The sequence below is a fragment of the Balaenoptera borealis genome (genome assembly GCF_965194805.1).
Source record: "Balaenoptera borealis genome assembly, chromosome: X".
Classification (NCBI taxonomy): Eukaryota; Metazoa; Chordata; class Mammalia; order Artiodactyla; family Balaenopteridae; genus Balaenoptera; species Balaenoptera borealis.
The window spans coordinates 97,332,845-97,352,840 of NC_138881.1; the positions used below are offsets into that span (position 1 = coordinate 97,332,845).

General features: G+C 34.1%; 1 protein-coding gene across 1 annotated transcript in view; it reads left to right on the forward strand.

The window, feature by feature from the left end:
- Positions 1 to 4,539: 4,539 nt before the first annotated feature.
- The window catches only part of HTR2C (5-hydroxytryptamine receptor 2C), a 144,574-nt gene continuing 129,117 nt past the window's right edge, over positions 4,540 to 19,996 (forward strand). Inside the window, exon 1 of the mRNA XM_082377653.1 lies at positions 4,540 to 19,796. Within this exon, the coding sequence (XP_082233779.1) occupies positions 19,762 to 19,796 (35 nt within the window). The 5' untranslated portion in view covers positions 4,540 to 19,761. The remainder of the gene's footprint in view (positions 19,797 to 19,996) is intronic.

Genomic DNA, 19,996 nt, shown 5'->3' on the forward strand with positions numbered 1-19,996 from the left:
ACTTCTAGGGTATACCTGTATCTGCTTTACCCTTCTTCTTTTCACCCGTACTTGGAAATAAAATCTGTATCTAATCAATAGCGCCTACTAAGATGATGTTTCTAATTTACTGAGAAACCAGTAAGTATTTGCAGAAGAAAAAAGAAGTCTTACATATGCTACTGAAAATCATGAAATTAAGTGTAGCATTTACCTATACCATTTGGGGGTGGAAAATAAGTTTAGAAACTCTGATACAATGCCAAAAATCCATAAAGATGGACTGTAATAGCAGTTACAGGTGCAAAACTGAATGAAAGTACATTCATAACAGGTTTTTGTTTTTCATTTATCTTAATTTCAAGTTGAGAGTGGTTTTATTTTCATTGTTTTGGACTCTGTTAAAGATTTGTGACACAAGAGGAAAAGGATTTGATGATTACTGATAAAACTATATACAGTGTTGATTACTCTTCTTGTTCATCGTTCTTCTGTTTCCTTAGAGCATGAATTCTCTGTGGGCTTAGCATTTGCCCTCTTATTATATAAACCCTAAGGAGAAGAAAATAATGTCTTGTTCATAGTAGTTGCTTATTAATGGCTTTCTATGAGGTTTCACTGCGGGAAAAGGAATTAAAAACTGAATAATCCTCCTAGTTCTCTGAGCAGTTTAGAGCACAGGAGATATTTAAAGTTTTATGGCATTCTCCTGGGAAGCCATCATCTCTTTGCCTTTCCTCACATTTAAGATTTTAATTGCCTCAGTGTTTCAATAACAATTACAGCCTATTCAGAATTTTTCTTTTCATGATCTGACAGCTCTGCGTTTTAAATTCTGGGAATCTTTCCTGAAGTAGGTTATATTTGTTATCCAAAGTCTCAGAGGAATATCACTCTGTGCAATATGCGATCAATTTCCCATTTACTTGCTTTGGAGCCATCAGTCTTTTACCTGATTCTGTATATTAAGCAAGCAAAGCTTTTCAATGTTTCCATTTCCTTTTGTGCCACGAATCTAACAATGTACTGACTTGATCACTTGATTTCTTAGTCCACATCAATCCAAATAAAGTGCCTTCTGCTTTTTTTGGCATAAATTTAATTCAATTCTTATTCATGCTTGTTCAAATCCAATAAAGCTTCTCTATTAAGATGGATTGTGACAATGTACAACTTCTAATTTTTTCCCATTTTGAGCCTGATTTTCCCATTTCTATCAAGGAGAATGCCAGAAAAAAATGAGTTAAATAAATTAAAATGTAAAGGTTTTAAACCCATTTACCTAACAAGGAGAACAAGACTTCGCCTGCTACATCTTGTGATTCTTCTGTTCCTTGCCTCTATTCTCTTCTAGTCATTTTTCTGAGACTCTACTTTTTGCCCATGCCATCACCCTCACTCTTCTACCTTTCCTGACATATCACAATCATTCCTACTCCTCACACTTTGATTCTATTTGCTCATGTCTCTGCCCCTATAATAACTGAGCATTTTCCCCATGCCTCTTATATTAACTGTATTGACTAATTGTATGTTTTCTATTGCTGTGTAACAAATTACCAAAAACCTAGTGGTTTAAAACCATACCCATTTATTAGTTCACAGCTTTGTAGGGCAGAAGTCCAGGGACCTCCCCTGGATTCTCTGCTTAAGTTCTCAAAAGGCTGAAGTCCATGTGTCTGCTGGGTTGAGCTCTTATCTGGAAGCTCTGGAGAAGAATCTGCTTCCAGGCTCATTCAGATTGTTGGCGGAATCCAGTTCCTTAGGGCTATATGACTGTAGTCCCTATTTTCTTGCTGGCTGCCAGCTGGAAACTACTCTCTGCTCCTCGAGGAAACCCACATTCCTTTTCACATGGCCCTCTCTATCTTCAAAGCCAGCAACTGCATATAGAATCCTTTTCATGCTTCAGTTCTCTTCACTTACAAATTAGAGAAAATTATCAACTTATAAAGCACTAATAGGATGAGATTAGGTCCACCTGGATAATATCTCTTGCTATATAAAGCAACAAACTCATGGAAGTGATATCTCATATTTACATGTTCCAGTCACACTTAAAAGGAGGGGATTATGCAAGGGTGAGTGTCACTGAGGTCATTCTAGAAGATTTGCCTACCATGCTAACCCATTATCATGGAAAGCCTTCTAGTACCTTTCAAAAATTTTTGATTGATATCCACAATATTGAAATACATTGTAGTGTGCAACTCGGAACACACACATACACAGTTCCACAAAAGAGTATTCTTACTGTGTGTAATAAATGATGTTATTTTCTATTTCATAAAAAGAAAAGATGCTTTAACCTACTAAATTTAGGGCAAAACTTTTTTTAGCCAAATTGGGGAAAACAGTCACTTTTGTTTCCTTTTTTGGAAGCCCATTTGTAATTTTGGTGATCTGCAAAATTGATCTATGAAAATTGGGATGAGATAACATTTGAAGTGAGCTCTTTTATTTTTAATAGTAACTTATCCTATTCTCCTTTTATATTAGTATCTTTGCCATGTGCACATGGAATTACTTTTCATGTAAAGAAAGAGGATTAGGAATTCAATATGTAGATTGCTGTATTTAGGTAGGAGCATTTTATTCTGTGTAAAAACCACCGTACGGCCTACCAATATAAATGACTTTTTTAGTAGTTATTGTGGTAGTCACTAGGTGGCAGATGTGTATTGCCCAAAATAAAAGGTGCCCACAGAAGGGAGTCTATTTATTAAGTATTAGAATTCTACCTCAGACATTCTATGGAATCTTGAGATTGCTCAACAATAAAGCAAGCCCAAAGATGGTATAATTTAATGTCCTCCAGTTTTCTTTGAGAAATATTTATAATAGCTTTTTCTTTTATTTTAAGTTATGGCTTTTTAATATACTCATCTTACAACCCCAGCACTATAAATGGATTTGGATCTGCTAAACTTGAGACTGACATACAATTTTTTTCCAATAACCTTGTAACCAAATGAAAAACTGGCATAGCATGAATCCTTCAGATCCCAGTTAATTGTCACTTCTTTAAAAAGGCATATTTGACCAACCAATATAAATTAAACTGGCTCCTAGCACCCTATCCTTTCCTTTCTTAGCACCAATCACAACCTCCAATGATATGGAATTGGTGTGATTTTTCATACAAAGTCTGTTATACGCAATGGACTTTCTTCTCATACAAAAAAAGGATGTCTATTTTGCCTGTCACCATGTCACCAGCACCTAGCATAGTGCCTGACACATAAAAGGCCCTCAATTAAGGCTTATGTAATAAATTAATGATGGATATGAGTGTGGATTCTTTTCTTTTTTCCTCATGAAGTGCTTTTTTGTTAGAGACCTTGCTTTTTCTCAGGGAGTACCAAGGCTAAAGTGAATCACCTTTACTGTCATTGCAAAAAGAAGGCAACTACTTTAAGGTATAGTTTCAAAGTCTGCCTGTGCAACTTTTTAATTAAAATGTTGATTTTTTAAAAAATCCTTTCATGCATATAATTTTCATGGAGGAAGAGAAGAAATATCAAACTGCTAGCCAACATGTTCTTTCTTGAAACTGTATTTTCTGTGATCAATCTGATTTTATATGACTGCCAGTTCCCTCATTAACATCAAAGGTTACTGCCACAGATATTGGTCTATTGCATTTCTTATGATTCAATATGAATTTCTTGGCAAGGAAAGCATGAGTCTACAGATTTGAAAGTATATATAATATAAGCATAATAAATGTTTCTCTTCATTTCACTCTAGCAGTTTATACTGGCAGGTGATTTTGTACTCATTCATAATTCTTTTTTCTTTTATAATAACGTAAGTAATATAATGAAGCATTGAATTATTCCTTGGAGTGGAATATGAATTATGCTGAGTGTAAATAGGACTGACATGCTACTCTAAATCATTACGAATAGATGTGAAGGCATGTGATTGTACCTGCCTTTCTCAATAAAAAAATGCATCCTGTCATATTTTAAAGTTTGATGGACATAATACACCTTCCCTAATTCACTGGCTCTTCAATTTATTATTGTTGTTTTATTAGAATAACAAATGCCCTGCTGAAATAGAGGCCTCAAGAATGTTTTGCTGATGAGCTTTGAATCCATACAAAGACTTCAAATAGATTGGACATGCTCATTTTTTCTACACCTGCTTGCCCTGATTTTTTTGAACTTGAAAGTAAAAATAACCCAGTTATTTGACTCTTTTAAGCTCATTTCAAGATTTAAGAGCAAAAAAGAATTGCGATCTGTTAAAATCGGTTTGCATAAATACACTCTCCAGTTGGCTTAATCCTCTTTAAAATAGACTGGATTATAGTACCATCTTATGCTGAAATCTATAGTTTTTGGTAATCCAGTCAAAAGAAAAGTAGTAACCAAATGATCACGTATAGTTTATTTTAAAAATTATTGTATGGTAATAAATTGAAATGTAATCGATCAGTGCTTTAAAAAAAATAAGATTTTCTGTAGTTGTTCAGGGTGTTTTAATCCAAAGTCTCCAACTTAAGTTGGAAGGAATAAAACTGTATTTTATACTGAAAAAAAAAAATAAATAAATAAGATTTTAAGATTTGTCCAGGCTGTTTTTTTCTAGAATTTAGTAAAAACAACCAAACAAAACAAAAAAGATTTCCACTGCCGTTGTTTAGAGAGAGAAAATACAAACTGTCAATGAATACCAGCCAGCCACCCTAACTTAACTCAGAAAAAAATCTCCAAGAACCCATTATCCTTAAAACTTCAACTCAAAAAGCTCAAGACTATTTTTGAGTGCTTATTATATGTATGCTTAAAAAATGATGAAGTGATAGAAACTTCTTAAAGGAATTTTTACTCAAAATATTATTACAGACATTTAGATTAAAAACATATATCTATCATATTTTATAAAGATGTATTAATAGAGCATTGTTTCAATGGGACTATAAACCTAAAGATCTAAACATGACTTTAAAACCCTGCAGAAAAGGCCCATCAGTTTGAAAGCATGTGCTTTTATAGTAAACCATCATGATTGTTCAGTTACCACTTTCCCTTGAATGGATTGCCAAAAGCTAACGATTTCAGCTCAGGATGGTACTATAATCCAGAGGATTATAAAGAAGATGAAGCTGACTGGAGAGCGTATTTATGCTGAACCTGCTACTAAAGAGTGATTTTTTTTCACTATCAGAAATAATTTCTCCTTTTGATGGTCCATTTATTCCCATATTTCAGTTCATGGCTTATGTGAGTGACTTGCTTTCCCTACCCGTGTAAACTCTCAGAGTGTTTGTGTATCTCCTCATTTGAGTATCATGGAAACCCTGTTGATTTCAGTTCTAGTCAGGCTTGAATACAGTCAATTCAGTCTTTCTGTCAACTTTGCCCTTTTTTTGAAAGTAAGACTACTTATACATAAATGTATTATAACCATTTCTAACTGGCTTGCCTCCCAATCTTTGAAGACAAAGAAAAAACTCTAGATGAAATAAATGTTTATTGTGAGTTGTTTCATTACGAATATATTGTATTAGAGTTGCATATTAGGAAATCAATCAATGCTAACTAAAATAGTTTGGTACCTAATCATGTTACTCTGACCATGATTTTAAAATAATTAGATGATTCTATTGACTAATTTCAGAAAATGCACTTACTCACTAAATCAACATACCTCTTTATTTTAATATCTGCCAATCATTTAGCTTTTTACAGAGCAATTTCACATTTATCAGCTTTTTGGCTACACACTAGATTTAAAAAGGCACAGAAGGATTAAATGAGTTGCCCAAAGTTATAAAGTTCAGAAGTAAAAGTTGTACTCAACTTTCTATCTTTGGACCGCAAAACTCAATGCTCATTCAAATGCAGCATACTTGTCTTCCTTTAATAACAGTTAAAGTCAGCTTATCCCAGTATTTTACGCACCTTATCTTAAAGGTTTAGAGACATAATGTCCTCCAAAAGTTGGTTACCTGACTCAAAAATTTTAGTATTATTCAGCTTCACGTGAAATGGACAAAAGACTTTCTATGCGTACTTAACTATGTGACCCAGAGGGAGAAGGCATTATTTGGCAACTCTTAAACTATAATAGAACACTTTATTGCTTGAAAGGAGTCTCTGCTTTCAAAACTACTAGTGCAATTAGTTTTATCAAGATGAAAGGCAGTGTCATCATGTGAATCACTTGGGTTAATCCTAGTGCACCAAAGCTAAAAGCTATCTTTCTTGCTATTTAAAACCTTCCTAGTGGAGTTTTATTTTGCATATAATTGTGTCAGTTATGCTAAATTCACAAACTGTATTAAACTAATAATCTAGGACTGTTGGTTGGTGGGATTATCTCCATACTACTTGTTTGAATACATAAACTAGTGTGTTTTCCAACAGAACAAAATCGCTTTCTTTACATTTTCACTCTAGTCATGGAAGTGTTACTTGTATCTAAAAATCACTTTGTCCCCTTGCTATTGTTGTCAGTAAATTAAATGATCAAGAAAGCAACTGTGAGATTTAACAAAGTTTTGCACAAACAACTTATGTTTGAGAATAGCCTTGCCAGCTATTCCTGCCAGAGTTAGTCCCTGGAACAGTATGCATAACACAACCATGTGGGGCTTCCAGACATCCAGGAATTAACACAGATTTGAAAACAATTTTCTTTCCCCTTCTTCCTTCTGTTCCCTTCCTCTCTCTCTTCCTCTCTCCCTCCTTCCCTTTCTCCCTTCTCTTTTTCTTCCTCTCCTTCCTTTCTTCCTTTTTTCTTTCTGCCTTTCTGCCTGACTTCCTTTTTTTGAATATTTAAAGAGTGAGGTGTTCAGGAATGCATTCCAAAGTAGCTTTCTACTGCATTTAATTGTGTAGTCTATGACATTTCCTTCACTTCTTTTATTTAAAGGGAGGATATGAGACATTGGTACTAAACGTTATGCATAAACTAGTGAGACGTTAAACATCTGTGACTTTTAGAGGCCCTTTGCTCTTGGTAAGGCTCAGCATCAAAGGACTGGAAAGAGAATAGACTTGCTTCTAATCTTGGCACCAACAAAAATTAACATAAGGACATTGGCTAAGTCATTTATCTCTTCTGGATCAGTTGCTTCAACTGTCAAAACAGGAAATTGGACGGTCTTTGAGTGTTCCCTTCAATACCTTTCCTGAGAGTGTACTTATTAGACATAGAAATTGACAGGTACGATGTTCAACTTGGAGAATGTTATAGTTTCTTATAGGAATCAAAGAACCACTGTAAGGGTTGGTGGTACAAAGTGAAAGAGTATAGACATTGGAATGAACAATTTTGAAATTGAATCCAGCTCTACCACTTACTATCTATATGTGATATTTTAACATCTTAATTTATTTTTTAATTTGGTATTACATTGTTGTCATGACCAAGATTAAGTGAGAAAAACTATATGAAGTATTTCTCACAGCATTTGGCATATAATAATAAATTAGTAAATGGAAACAATTATTATGCATCCCCTTTTCATATTCTTTTTTTATAAATTTATTTATATTTTATTTACTTATTTTTGGCTGCTTTGGGTCTGTTGCTGCACGTGGGCTTTCTCTAGTTGCTGGGAGCGAGGGCTACTTTTCATTGTGATGCGCGTGCTTCTCATTGCGGTGGATTCTCTTGTTGAGGAGCATGGGCTCTAGGCACGCGGCCTTCAGTAGTTGTGGCACGTGGGCTCAGTAGTTGTGGCGCATGGGCTTAGATGCTCCGTGGCATGTGGGATCTTCCCAGTCCAAGGATCTAACCCGTGTCCCCTGCGTTGTCAGGCAGATTCTGAACCACTGCGCCACCAGGAAAGTCCCTCATATTCTTTTCATGTTGAGAAATTTCTGCAGGGATTACTCCATCAGGAAGATCCTTTATTCTCTCTACATATCTTAGGGTGACAGATGGTGGCTTAGATATTAACATTTCCCAGGGTATACCACAATGACAGATTCAGTGGCATGAACTTTATAAAGTCCTGTACTGAGATTTTCTCTACTGCCAGATGCAAAATATCAAGCCAAAAGGTATGTGGGAAGCTGATGAATAAATTTCCACAAATATTGGCAAGAGCTGAGTACTTGTTTTATGAATGTAAATTCTCAGTTTTTGGCAAGTTAATTGCAATGACCATTTAGATAATTTCTGGCTTTCTCTGAGTAGCAGGTGTTCTGTGGAATCTGTAGAATTTTTCAAACCTATATATATATGTGATGTAATATGATCGGCTATGGAGGCACTATATTGCCAACTCTTCTCTCTTTGGCTTTTATTTTTTTAAGTTGCTTTTCTATACAGATGGATTTAATTTGGACCAAAATATTTTAGTAATTTAAAATAAGATTGTAAAACTCAAGGAATCTTTCTTTCAATAACAAGTAATGTGGTGACAACTGATTTTATTTCAGAACTCCAATACCAGCAGATGGTGGGAAAAAATTGTTTCAATAGAGAACAGCAGTGAATATAAAATCACAAATATGTTATTCAGTAACCTTAAGGATTGAGGTAATTTGGCAAAAGTAGCTTGCAGAACTTTTATTCTTTTATTTGTAGAAGAGATGAGTAAAATCTTGAAAACATTTAAAAATTATACCAATTTATTTTATCATATATTCTCCATTAAGAAATAATTGATAATCAGTGGAAAGAACAAGAATGTAATCTCTACATGGGCAGGGGTCTTTGCTTTATTTATTGTTGTATTCCAAGTGTCTAGAATATTGTCGAGCACATACTAGGCATTAAATAAATGTGTTGAATAACTGAACAATGCCCTGATGAGCACTTAAGCTCTCTGCTTATATTGTCTTTCTAAATGTGTTGGTTTTTTAATCCCTAAAATGTTCTTTTAGAATCTTGACTTGTTATTCACTAGGAAAAACTGCTTAATCTCTTTGAATCTAGCAATTTCTTTTTCTGTAAAATGAGTTGTGGAACTTCAAATTAGGTGAAACTAATTGTCATAGTGCCTGGCACACAGTAGGTGGTCATTAAATGTTTGTGGATTTTGTTTTATTAGCACTGTACCTGCATTTTGAAAAAAATAGGCCCCTAGAACTTTAACCTAGAAATTATTTGTAAAATAAGAAAATAGGACTCCTGTGACAGTTTTTGAATGTAACAATAGAAGTAACAACACCGCCTATGATTTACTACTTAAGAAGAACAAATATCCATGTTGATGCATATATTTTTGTTAAACGAATGCATAATTTAGTCAGCATCATATGCCGTTTGGAAAAGTAAAGCATTATTTAAATGCCATTTCTGTGATATCATGAAATACTAAGCCCCTGAAATGAGAAAAAAGAATAAAGTACTCTCATTAACCTATTTCCCAGCATAATTTCAAAGGTCTATAAAATCACATATGAGGCAAAGGGGTCACACCGTACCTCAGTGAGGATTAGCACAAAATATATTTTCCTTTATAAATTTGCTGAGTGAACAGAGGTTTCCAATGAGAAATTAATACACTTAATCAATGCAAATTTTCAATATATTTAGTCACTGTTAAAAATTACGCCCAGTCATGCACGATGGAACCACTTTTGAATTTACAGCTACTAGAGAAATTCATAGCAAATTTAAATATTGTAATATGCATACTGCATGTGAAGCTGTCAGAAAACCTTATTTACAGTCAGTCACCTTCCTCTAAATGATCACATTGTTGTCCTGCGAGATTTTTAAGACCTTTACCAATTTAGAGCCATGCCCTGTATTTAATGAATCACCATGACTGTGTCTCCCTCGATAGCTTAAATGAGAGAGTTCAAGTTGTTGTAAGCTGTTGTTAAAGTGGAGAGGGTATACTGATGAAAAGACTTTAATGAATTGGTATTTGAAATGTGGTTCACTCAAGGAGACTACTTTTCTCAAAATACACTGTCATAACATCCACTGGGAAGAAAGCTATCAAAGAAGAAAGAGGCCTAGATAAGTTTACAGTATCTAGAAAGATCAATTTTTTTCTAGAGAAAATACATTGTCTTCATCATATTAGAGATGGCTAAAATAATGTTTTGTGTTTTGTTTTTCTTTTTAACAACTGAACTGGTGGCATATTACGGTGCTAAAAATAAAAACTGGGTTGGGCATAAAACAATGAATTCTGCCATCTTTGAGAAAACTAAATATTTTTCATGCTATATAACCTGAAAGCATATCTCATTTGTAGTTACAATTTCTTTTGAAAAACTTTCAAACATACACAGTAGTAGAGACAAGAGTATAATGATCCTTCATGTACCCATCACCCAGATTTAATAATTAATAAGGTTTTTCAATGCTTGATTCATCTATCCCTTTTTCTTTCTCTCCCACTCTCTTTGTTGAATTATTTTAAATCATTTTGCTTTCCTTCAGCATGCATTTCCAAAATTGTGGGTATATTCTTACGTAACCATGATGTAATTACCATACCTAACAATTTTAAGAATAATCCATTGGTACCATCTACTATTCCAGTCCATATTCACATTTTCTCAATTGTCTCAGAAATACCTTTTTATATTTTTCTTCTTAAATTATTTTAACTTTGGATGAAACTGTAGAATAACATGGTGATATTTTACCAAAGTTGCCTACAGTTGGTCTATTTTATACTATGAATCTATGTGATAGAAAACTGTCTCTATTGTACATGAGTGGGTGGAAAAGTCGTGACTGCCTATATATAGAATAATCTTTCAGTGAGATGTAAAAACCGGTGTTGCTGTTATGAAGCACCTGTTATTTCACAAATTGCTTATTTCTGCCAAATGTGCAGTGATCAATATTTCACAGACTTTTAAAATTAGGTAAGTTAATTCTCCTGCTTGAAAAACATGAATGAAAATATTCAACCACTCAAAGGGGCTTTGAATCATCATGAAATGATTTCAACTTATGAGATTATGGTGTTATGCAGGATGATAAAATTTGTATATTCATAGCACCTTTCTTTTCATTCCCCAGCCCCAAAATACACACACACACACACACACACACACACACACACATACACACACACACGTACACACTTTGAAATCATGAGCGAAAGGGTTTGAGGATGTATGTTGGTTTGAACTTCTTGACAGATTGTATTTTTGTAAACTGAGTTGTACAGGATGTACTCTGGGAGGGCAATTAGCAGAATTCTTCATGCGTCTAGTTAGGAAAAAAGTGAAAATATATCACATGTCATTTGTGGTCTGATACTTTAGCTTTAATGTCACCAAGAGGAGTTACAAAATAGGCAGCTCTGTTTCTCTAAATATTAACACCATCTGATATAAAGTTCACAGAATTGGTGCAAGAAACAGTATTTTCAAAGTTGTCGAGTTGCAGTACCATTTTTCTCCATAAATAAATAAAAAGGAAGAAGAGTACACAAAGCAGTAAACAGGTTTTAGTTGAGCATTAGACCACTAAAGCAGAAGTGAAACTTTAGATAACCAAGAAACTGGCCAGTACTTCTTATACTTCACTTTTCTGTAAAGTATCCTAGGCATAAAGACTTTTTAAAATCAGAAAATCACAAATAATTTTGTTTTAAAAATTTGTGTGCGTCTGGGTAGTCTCCTAATTCCTTGAGAATGAAATACATATTTAAGAATCATTTAAGGAAGCAGAAAGAAGAGATGGGACAGAATACATGCACATTAATTTGCAGGCTGCATCATGAGAATAATCAAGGTAAAAACCACTTTCACGTATCTTTCAAATCAAGAGGCTTTCTCAGATGAATGTCATGTCCTACATTTCATTGGCAATAAGTAGAAGTAGAATCTAATTGTAACCAAACTTAGCTATTTAGAAGCATCTTACTTGTAAAATAGCATAGAATAATGTTCAACATTTATGAAGAAAACCGGAATCACAGCCTTTTGGAGTCAGAAGGGATAGAGATCCTTTATCACAAGCCTTTCATGTCATGGTTGAAAAAGCTGAGGCCCAAACTGGTCCAGTGACTTATCCTAAATCACACATCAACTAAGTGATAAAATCAAGACTAGAACCGAGGTCTCCCACCTCTCAGCCTCGTGTCCTTTTTGCTATACCTCACATATTTAACACCTAGGGGACTGAATAGTACTAGAATGATGTATACATTATATAGCTTATCAGTTATACAATTAATTTCAATTTTGGCTCAATTTTTTGAATTTGTGATATATTTTATTTTCACATTATTAATTTGTTATTTAATAGTATTGCTCAATTTTAGTGATTTATATGCACTGTATAATAATAACATAAAACAATAGTAGGAGTTGCTTTTTTTAGATGGGGCAGCAGAACCAGTGCTAGATGGATCCTTCCACTCCAAAGCGGCTTTTTGTTTGTTTGTTTCTCTTCCCTTTACATAGGTGATTCTGAAGCTGTGAAATGAAGAGCTATTGGAAAGACGAGAAGTTAAGAGTTCATTCGGCTGTCCAGATGTATCCAAGTACCCCGATATTTGGCAATAAATACATCTGGGCAACTGATTGAATTTTTCGCTTTTCACCACTCGACTGGAATCCTCTACAGCCAGAAGGGCCTGCTATATAGCCAAAACTTTGTGATCTCTTAACCTAATGATATGGGAAGTGGGAGTTGCTTATTGGGGAGGAGACAACAATGTAAATATAAGTGGGAAAACATTTTAGTTTGCAGCTCAACTGAACTTTAAGTATCTTAGCAAAAGATGAAGGAGAGTTTCCCACCCTAGTTTGCAAAATTAAAATCAAACTAACAGAAAATGTTGAACTGTTCCCACCAATGACACTTTTGTGCTTAACTCACCAGTATAAAAGGACTGGATTTTTTATTGTGATTGAGAAGGCCCAGCAAATGCTGGCTCATATTATTAGTATAATATTTTAAAAATATCTAACCTCAAGCTATGGCTACATACCCAAGTCCATCTAAAGTATTTCCCCCAGTCACTCTTTATCCCATTATGCCACTCCATTTTACTCATATCAATTCTTATTATCTGAAATTATCCTACTTATTTGTTTAAATGTTTATTGTCTGTATCTCCTACTAGAATATAAGCTCCTGGAGAGCAGGGACCTGTTCTACTTTGTTTGCTACAGCACCTGGCAGAGTGCCTACCATATAATAGGCAATCAATAAATATTTGAATTCATGAAAGTGCTGTTATACAGAGTTTTCAGTCCTGCAAATCAGTCGGAATTGGTCTCCAACACAGAGATTTAGCATATGGTTTGCTCCGTGAGCTCCCCTGTTGAAAAGCCTTCAATTTACTCTGCTATGTGGATACTTACGTGGAGATAATTCAGGGATAGTTCTGCTGCCACCTGTGGAGAAAGCAGCTTCAAATCGCTGAGCACACTGCCCACAAAGCCAGATTCTCTCAATGTCTGTTACTACTGTCGGGAAGGGGGAAATTTACCCTTCTACCCTTCTTGAGTTCTTGTGGCTGGACTAATAAAATTGCCACAAGACAGACTAACAGGAGAAAAAGAAACAAATTTTAATTCATGCATATGAAGCACTCATAGAAATAGGACCTAAGAAGTGGCTAAAGCAGGCAGCTTTTATAATTTTTAGACAAGGAAACAATAAATTTGTGAGGAGTTGACAGGACAAAGAAACTTAGGCTTTGGGTGCTTAACTAGTGAGGAATCTAAACAGAGTTTGAGCTTGAGATAGTAAATTAAAGGAGTAACAAGGTTTGTTTATACAGACTTCTTGGTCCCAAATTCCCTATCTCTGGCAATAAGAATGTCCTACTTCCAAATGCAAGGAGTGCATATGATATTTATTTCCTGCTTTCAGGGAGACAGAAAGGAGGGTCAGAGTGTCCCTCTTGCATTGGCTGTTTCTTAATTTTAATTGAAAATAACCAATATGCCATTGAAGCATGTTTGGGGGCAGCCTGACCTGGGACCCAACACTACTATCACAGAGTGATTTTGATAGCTATTTTAACTCTATCAATTTGGAGGCTATTTTGCTTTTGAAGTATTATTTTAGGTAAATAGAATAGGTCTAGCTGTGAAAAACAGGATTTTATATACTGTAGATTTTAGGAGTTAACTATCTTGTAATGTCTCACTAAATTAAACAGTAATCACTCTCATGAAATATGTAAAATGCAAGCAGAAGCATTTAGTAAATACAAATAAGGAGAAACTATTTCATGTTTCATTTTAATTTCAAGTACAAGAGGAACAGTTGAATTTGCTTAAACAACCACTTACATTATCTTGAGGGGGTGGGGGAAGGAAACGACAGTAATGACACTAGATCTGCATTCAAATAGAATAATCACCTTATTACCAGATCTAATGAAATGCCCAAGAGAGACCCAGAGTCTCATCCAGTTAATGCTCCCGGCCCTCAACCTTCACTTACAAAAGTATCTCAGTTTGGAGAAGAGATTATAAAATCACCCAACATATATAATTGCATATTCAGAAAAGTTAGATTTCTTGATGGCACTTTATGAGGAAATGTCCATTTCTGTGTCTGAAGGGCTGCATTCTCAGGCAAACCAAAGAAAGATGCAGTAAGCAAGTTGCTAGTATCATATTATCCTGTGATACAGATACTCAATTTAGTAAGGAACTAATCATTCCCACTGAAGACTGTTAGCTTGAGGCTTTTTGCTTAATATAAAGTAACATCTTCTGGCAAAGCAGATTGCTAAACATTCGAAGGTCATGAAATTCCTTTCCCAAAGGTTGTTCTAAAGAACATCAATTATCAAATTTCTTAAAGTAGATTAAATATAGGCCTGTCTGAAGGCAGAGGACTGGATTATGTGATCACTCATAATTTTTTCAGCCCTAGCAGTTCTGTGAATTCATAATTGTAGAAGAAATTAAGACTCTACTTGAATATAGAAGTTTTGAATTTATTTAACTTCCTAGAATAAATTTCCAAGTGAGCCTAACATGCTTGAAAATCCTGGATTGACTGATGGAAGAGCAGGGGTTTTTTTTCTTTATTGTAGAAGAGTTTTTAATCACATTGATTATAACTGGATAACTTAGCAATTTTTATTAAAACCATAAATAGTTATTATCTGATTTGACTGTAGTTAGCAAAGGTGAATTTTTCATATGACAACTGTATATTTTATTAGAAAATCTCTACAGTACATTTGAAGTTGAAAGAAAAATTCCTACAACCTTCATTAGTCCTAAGGACAATTTTTGAATTAAAAGATTTCCCCTCAAAATGTTGTAAATCTGTGCCACATTAATATAGTCTTCCCGGGACTAATTAAAACATTTGTGACTAATTCACTTTTGATCTAGCCATCTGCTGAAAGCTCAGAGGCTATAGTAACCAGAAGGAAGATTTATATTTTAAGATTATGAGTCCATAATTTCTGAACAGAGAAAACTGACAAAAATTAAACCTCTTCATATATTATCATTCAATTCTTAAATGCTTTATTATAAAAAATCAGACAAGAATGATCTCAGTTAACTGTCTATTCAATAATTTTTAACAACATTTAGTGTCAGATGTAGGCTCTTCGGTATGAGAGAAACCAATCTGCTGCATCACCATGATGAGCTCATGGAATTTCCAGAAATCTAATGTAAACCATGTCTTTTTATGGGTTACTGTATACCCCCCAAATTTTCTTAAAACATCAAGTAGAAACACTGGCATTTTCTTTTTAGCCTCATCAATATTATGTTTGACCTTGTCTGGGAAAGAAAGAATAAGAAACAGTTTGAGGACAGAAAATGTGATTGAAACATGAACAATCTTTCTTCAGTGTCAAAGGTGGAAAAGGTAATGGTAAAAATGAACTATAAATGGTTAGCTTAGAAGGTGCAAGGAAATGTCCAGGGTTTTCAATAAAGTTGTAGACTTTAATCCTCTCCAAACACAATTTGGACAAAACCACAACTCTCCCTTTATTCTTAGGATATTTTGATGTCACACCTTAAATCACTTCAATTCTCTCCCTTTCCCTTTCCTTCAATCAGCCAATTACTTTGTACCCAGCACTTCACTAAGGAATGTGGGAGTTACCTGGAAAGTACACTTAGATGGTTCTTCCTCTCAAAAAGTTGTCTTTAGTACACATTTAGTACACATCTGCCTCTGCTGCATTGGACAAAACCCTTTGAACATTTTCCATTTCCTCACCAACCACCTCCTCTCATCTGGCTAGTCCTCTTCTCTTCCCTTCATCCAACTACATTCTAGATCCTTTCTACCCTACTTTATTGAAATGGTGCTAAGCTCACCGGCAATCAATCTCCTTTTAGACAAATCACACCGTATGCACTCTGTTCCTTCTCAAAATACATTCCCTTGACATTTTCCCTTTTGCCTATTCTTTCCATTTTATTTGCTGCCCTCTCCCTTTATTTTTTTTCTCTAATGTCTACTCTCTACTGGTTTTAACAGTTGACTCTTAAACCTAATCCTCAATTATGACTTTACTGGAGTCCAAAATCATGGGGTTTTTTTTTCCCCTTGTTGTTGTTGTTCTTGTTATTACTTCGAAAAGAGAGCAATGTAGATGCTCTTTTATCAGCTAAATTCAATATGTGTAAAACTGAGATAATGTGCAAAACTGATTTCCCTTCCTCATCTTTGTAGCTTTCACAAATGAATTTAATAAATATTCTATGGACCACAAGGATGGTCATATATCTCCCACCACTTGGATGGCAAATTGGCATGGAAAACTAGGTATCTCTTAGAGAGAGCATGGTACTGGTCTTCCAAGTGAATCATCACATTATTGCCCAATGAAGGCAAGAGGCGTAGCATGACTAAACTCATGCCCATGCAAAACCCTTATAAGGTCACTAAGAAGAAGTCAAAATCAAAGCTGTGTGCTGAAGAAATCTTAGCCAGGTCCCATCATAGTCATTCTTAAATTTAGAGCTAAATGAGAATCATACCAATTAGCTATGAAACTAACAAATTCCCAAGTCTAGCCTGCAGCCATGTTGGAAGAGTCAAAAGTAGTTTTTGTTCTTTTTAATTCATGCCAGCCTTTCTTCCCCACAATGTTTCTTGCTTTTTTAAAAAAAATTTCACTTCCAAGATGATTATTAATAATGGTTTTTAAGTATTTCTATGAGTGATACTGATTCTGATAGTTTGAAATTTAGTTCTGAATATACAGTGGAGATCCTATTTAGGGCCAATTATTTTCAAGTGTTCACACTATTTTTGATGATGTATGCTATATGACAGATGACATATGTTGACATATGGGCATAGATTTCATAGGCATCAATTAAATATAATGCTCAGGATATGAGTTTTGCTTAGTTGAAATTCCACATTAACTGAAGTTATTCTGCAATATCTTGTGTATTATTAAGAACTATATGAAAACTAATATTTGCCCCTTTTTGCCTTAGCAAACGTAGTTACTGTTAGTGATGCCTGAAGATCTTACAGAGCTTTAGAGAGAGCATGAAAAGATTTGTGATTTATGTTGCAGAAAGAAATGGAGAGATTGGTCTGAATGTGTATTTACTGATCCTGAACTTATTTCTGTGACTTAATCTGTAATTTTCTCTTCATGCTTGAGACAATTTCAGGTTAATCAATGCTTTTCTCTACACAAAATTTTATATATATATTTATATATATACACACACACAAATGCATATATACATACGTACACACATATAAATGTGTATATATATTCTTATTATGTTGCTACATGATTAAACATAGTTTCTATAAGAATCATAAATTCTCATTAAAAATTAACCAAGTACTCTGTCAGTTAGCCCATGTGATTTTTTAATTTATTTTATAAAACACAAGTCCTCCCAAATTTGAATACTTGAACTCACACATATTTTTGTGTGTGTGTTTACACAATCATGAGAATTCCATTATGAAAGATTGGTGGAATCTGAGAGGTATGCAGATCAGTGTTCAATTAGAGTTGTTTTTTGTTTGTATGTTTCTCTTATTAATTTCTTATCCAAGGCTTTAAGAGATTTTGCATCCCCTCCCCTTTTTGTAGAATTACTCACAGAACATTTCTCATACTGTGGTTAAGGGGATGATTTGGGGATAAATTTGTGTGTAGGTAGCACTAAGAGAACTCACAAGTGAGAGTTGAGGGATAAGAAGTGAGAAAAAATTAAATTTGTAGCTTGACTGACTAGAATAAGAGTGCTGTTGAATAAGATGGGAAACATAGGGAGGTGCAATTTTTTCTGGTAAAATTTTATTTCCAAATTTCTAAAAGGAACTAGAAAACACTAAAAAAGATTACTGACAAATTTTTATCATATTCCTTGAAAATATTTACAAATTAAACAAAAGCGATGACCTTTCAATATTCCATGTTCTCAAGCTATTCAACTCTCTTTCTCCCTTTCTCTCTCCCTTTCTCTCTCTCCCCACCCGCACACACACACAACTAAATTTTTCTCATTGACAGCCCACTACATGCAAACTTAACATCACAATCTTGACTCTTATAATAGCTTGTGATCCCCAAAAAGAATACAGTTACATGTTTGGTATGAGAAGAGAGTATAATCAAAATCCAAAGAAAGAAGATATAGAGAAGGCAACATGAAAAACAGAGAGGTTTACCTACTCTATTCCCAGTTAAGAATTGCTATGCAGAAAAACCAAGGGGTCTCTATGTTAATCATTAGAATTCACGCTGGGTATTTCTTCAATATCAATGTAAAAATTCATAGTGACACGTTTTACTCCGTGTAAAGATATTATTTCCACAAGGAGCACAGCAGAGATCCTCAGCAAATTTGCATCCAGTCTACTCTTGGCCAACATTTTAGCACACTGAATATAGTGAGGGCTAAGTGGTGAATAATCTCTTATGTAAATATTTGGTGGGGTTTTGCATTGCAACCAATAACTCCTTCAAAAATAGCCTACAGAAATCAAAGGTACTCACTCTGAAATTCTTTGATGTTTGTAGAGTGTTCATGTTTCCTTCCTAATTCCTTTGAAGATGCACTGTCAGTTCTTAATCAATAAATGAAACTAAATTATTTTTTCAATCATCGAGTGCAACTGACCTTTTGTTTGCAATTTTCAACATTATCCCATGTGCCCTGACTGCAGCATATTATCTGTTGGATACTAACTAGTTGGTTCATAGGGTTGTTGCTATATTTAATTAGGTAAACTTAATCAACTCATTTATTTTGGTATAAACCTGTGGCCACCCTCTGGATAATATTGTTGGTTAATGCAAAAGTATAAAGAAAGCTATCTATGAAAAAGCAGATTGCTTCACGGAAAAAAAAAGTTAGAAATGTTGTACAAAATATGTTCACTTTATAAAAATGCTTAAAACTTGTTTTAGTTTTTCATTGTTCTATAAGATGAAACCTTTTTACTTTATACATGCTACTTAATTATTAGATCACAAACTTTCCCCCAATAGTTTGCAAATTAAGAAGCATATATTCTTAATTTCTTTTTCAAAACACTGCTTTGTACTCCAGCAGGGGGAGATTTAGTAGAAGCCCCATATAAAGAAAGTGTATACAAGAAATTTTAGAAAAATTATGATGGTTATATATTGGTAAATAAATGAAAAATCTATTCTCTTTGCCATTTTTTATCACTTATATGATATAATATGCTTGCTTGTTTGCTAAATTTAGTATTGATTATTTCTTATCACTTAATAAATATATTTACTTTTATTTAATCGAAGGTTGTTAAAGTTATTTAAACTTTTAACTAACTCTCTTTTTCTTTTTTCTCTCCCCAGAAAGGATGGCATAGTGAATCCAGTCTGTTAAATTTCCTCTTCTCAATTTTAAACTTTGGTTGCTTAAGACTGAAGCAATTATGGTGAACCTGAGGAAGGCAGTGCACTCGTTCCTGTAAGGATGTTACTACCTATTATTTTTTTTAAATAACTTTTCATAGTAGTTTGCTCAAAAATGTTAAAAAGGTTTTTATATGATTATTCAGCTATATTTGCCTCAATCTGTATAAATGACTTGCATTCCAATAGACTAATATTACTGGTGTTTTCTATTCAAAAACAATAAATGGGAAAAAAACCAATAACTTGAACTCC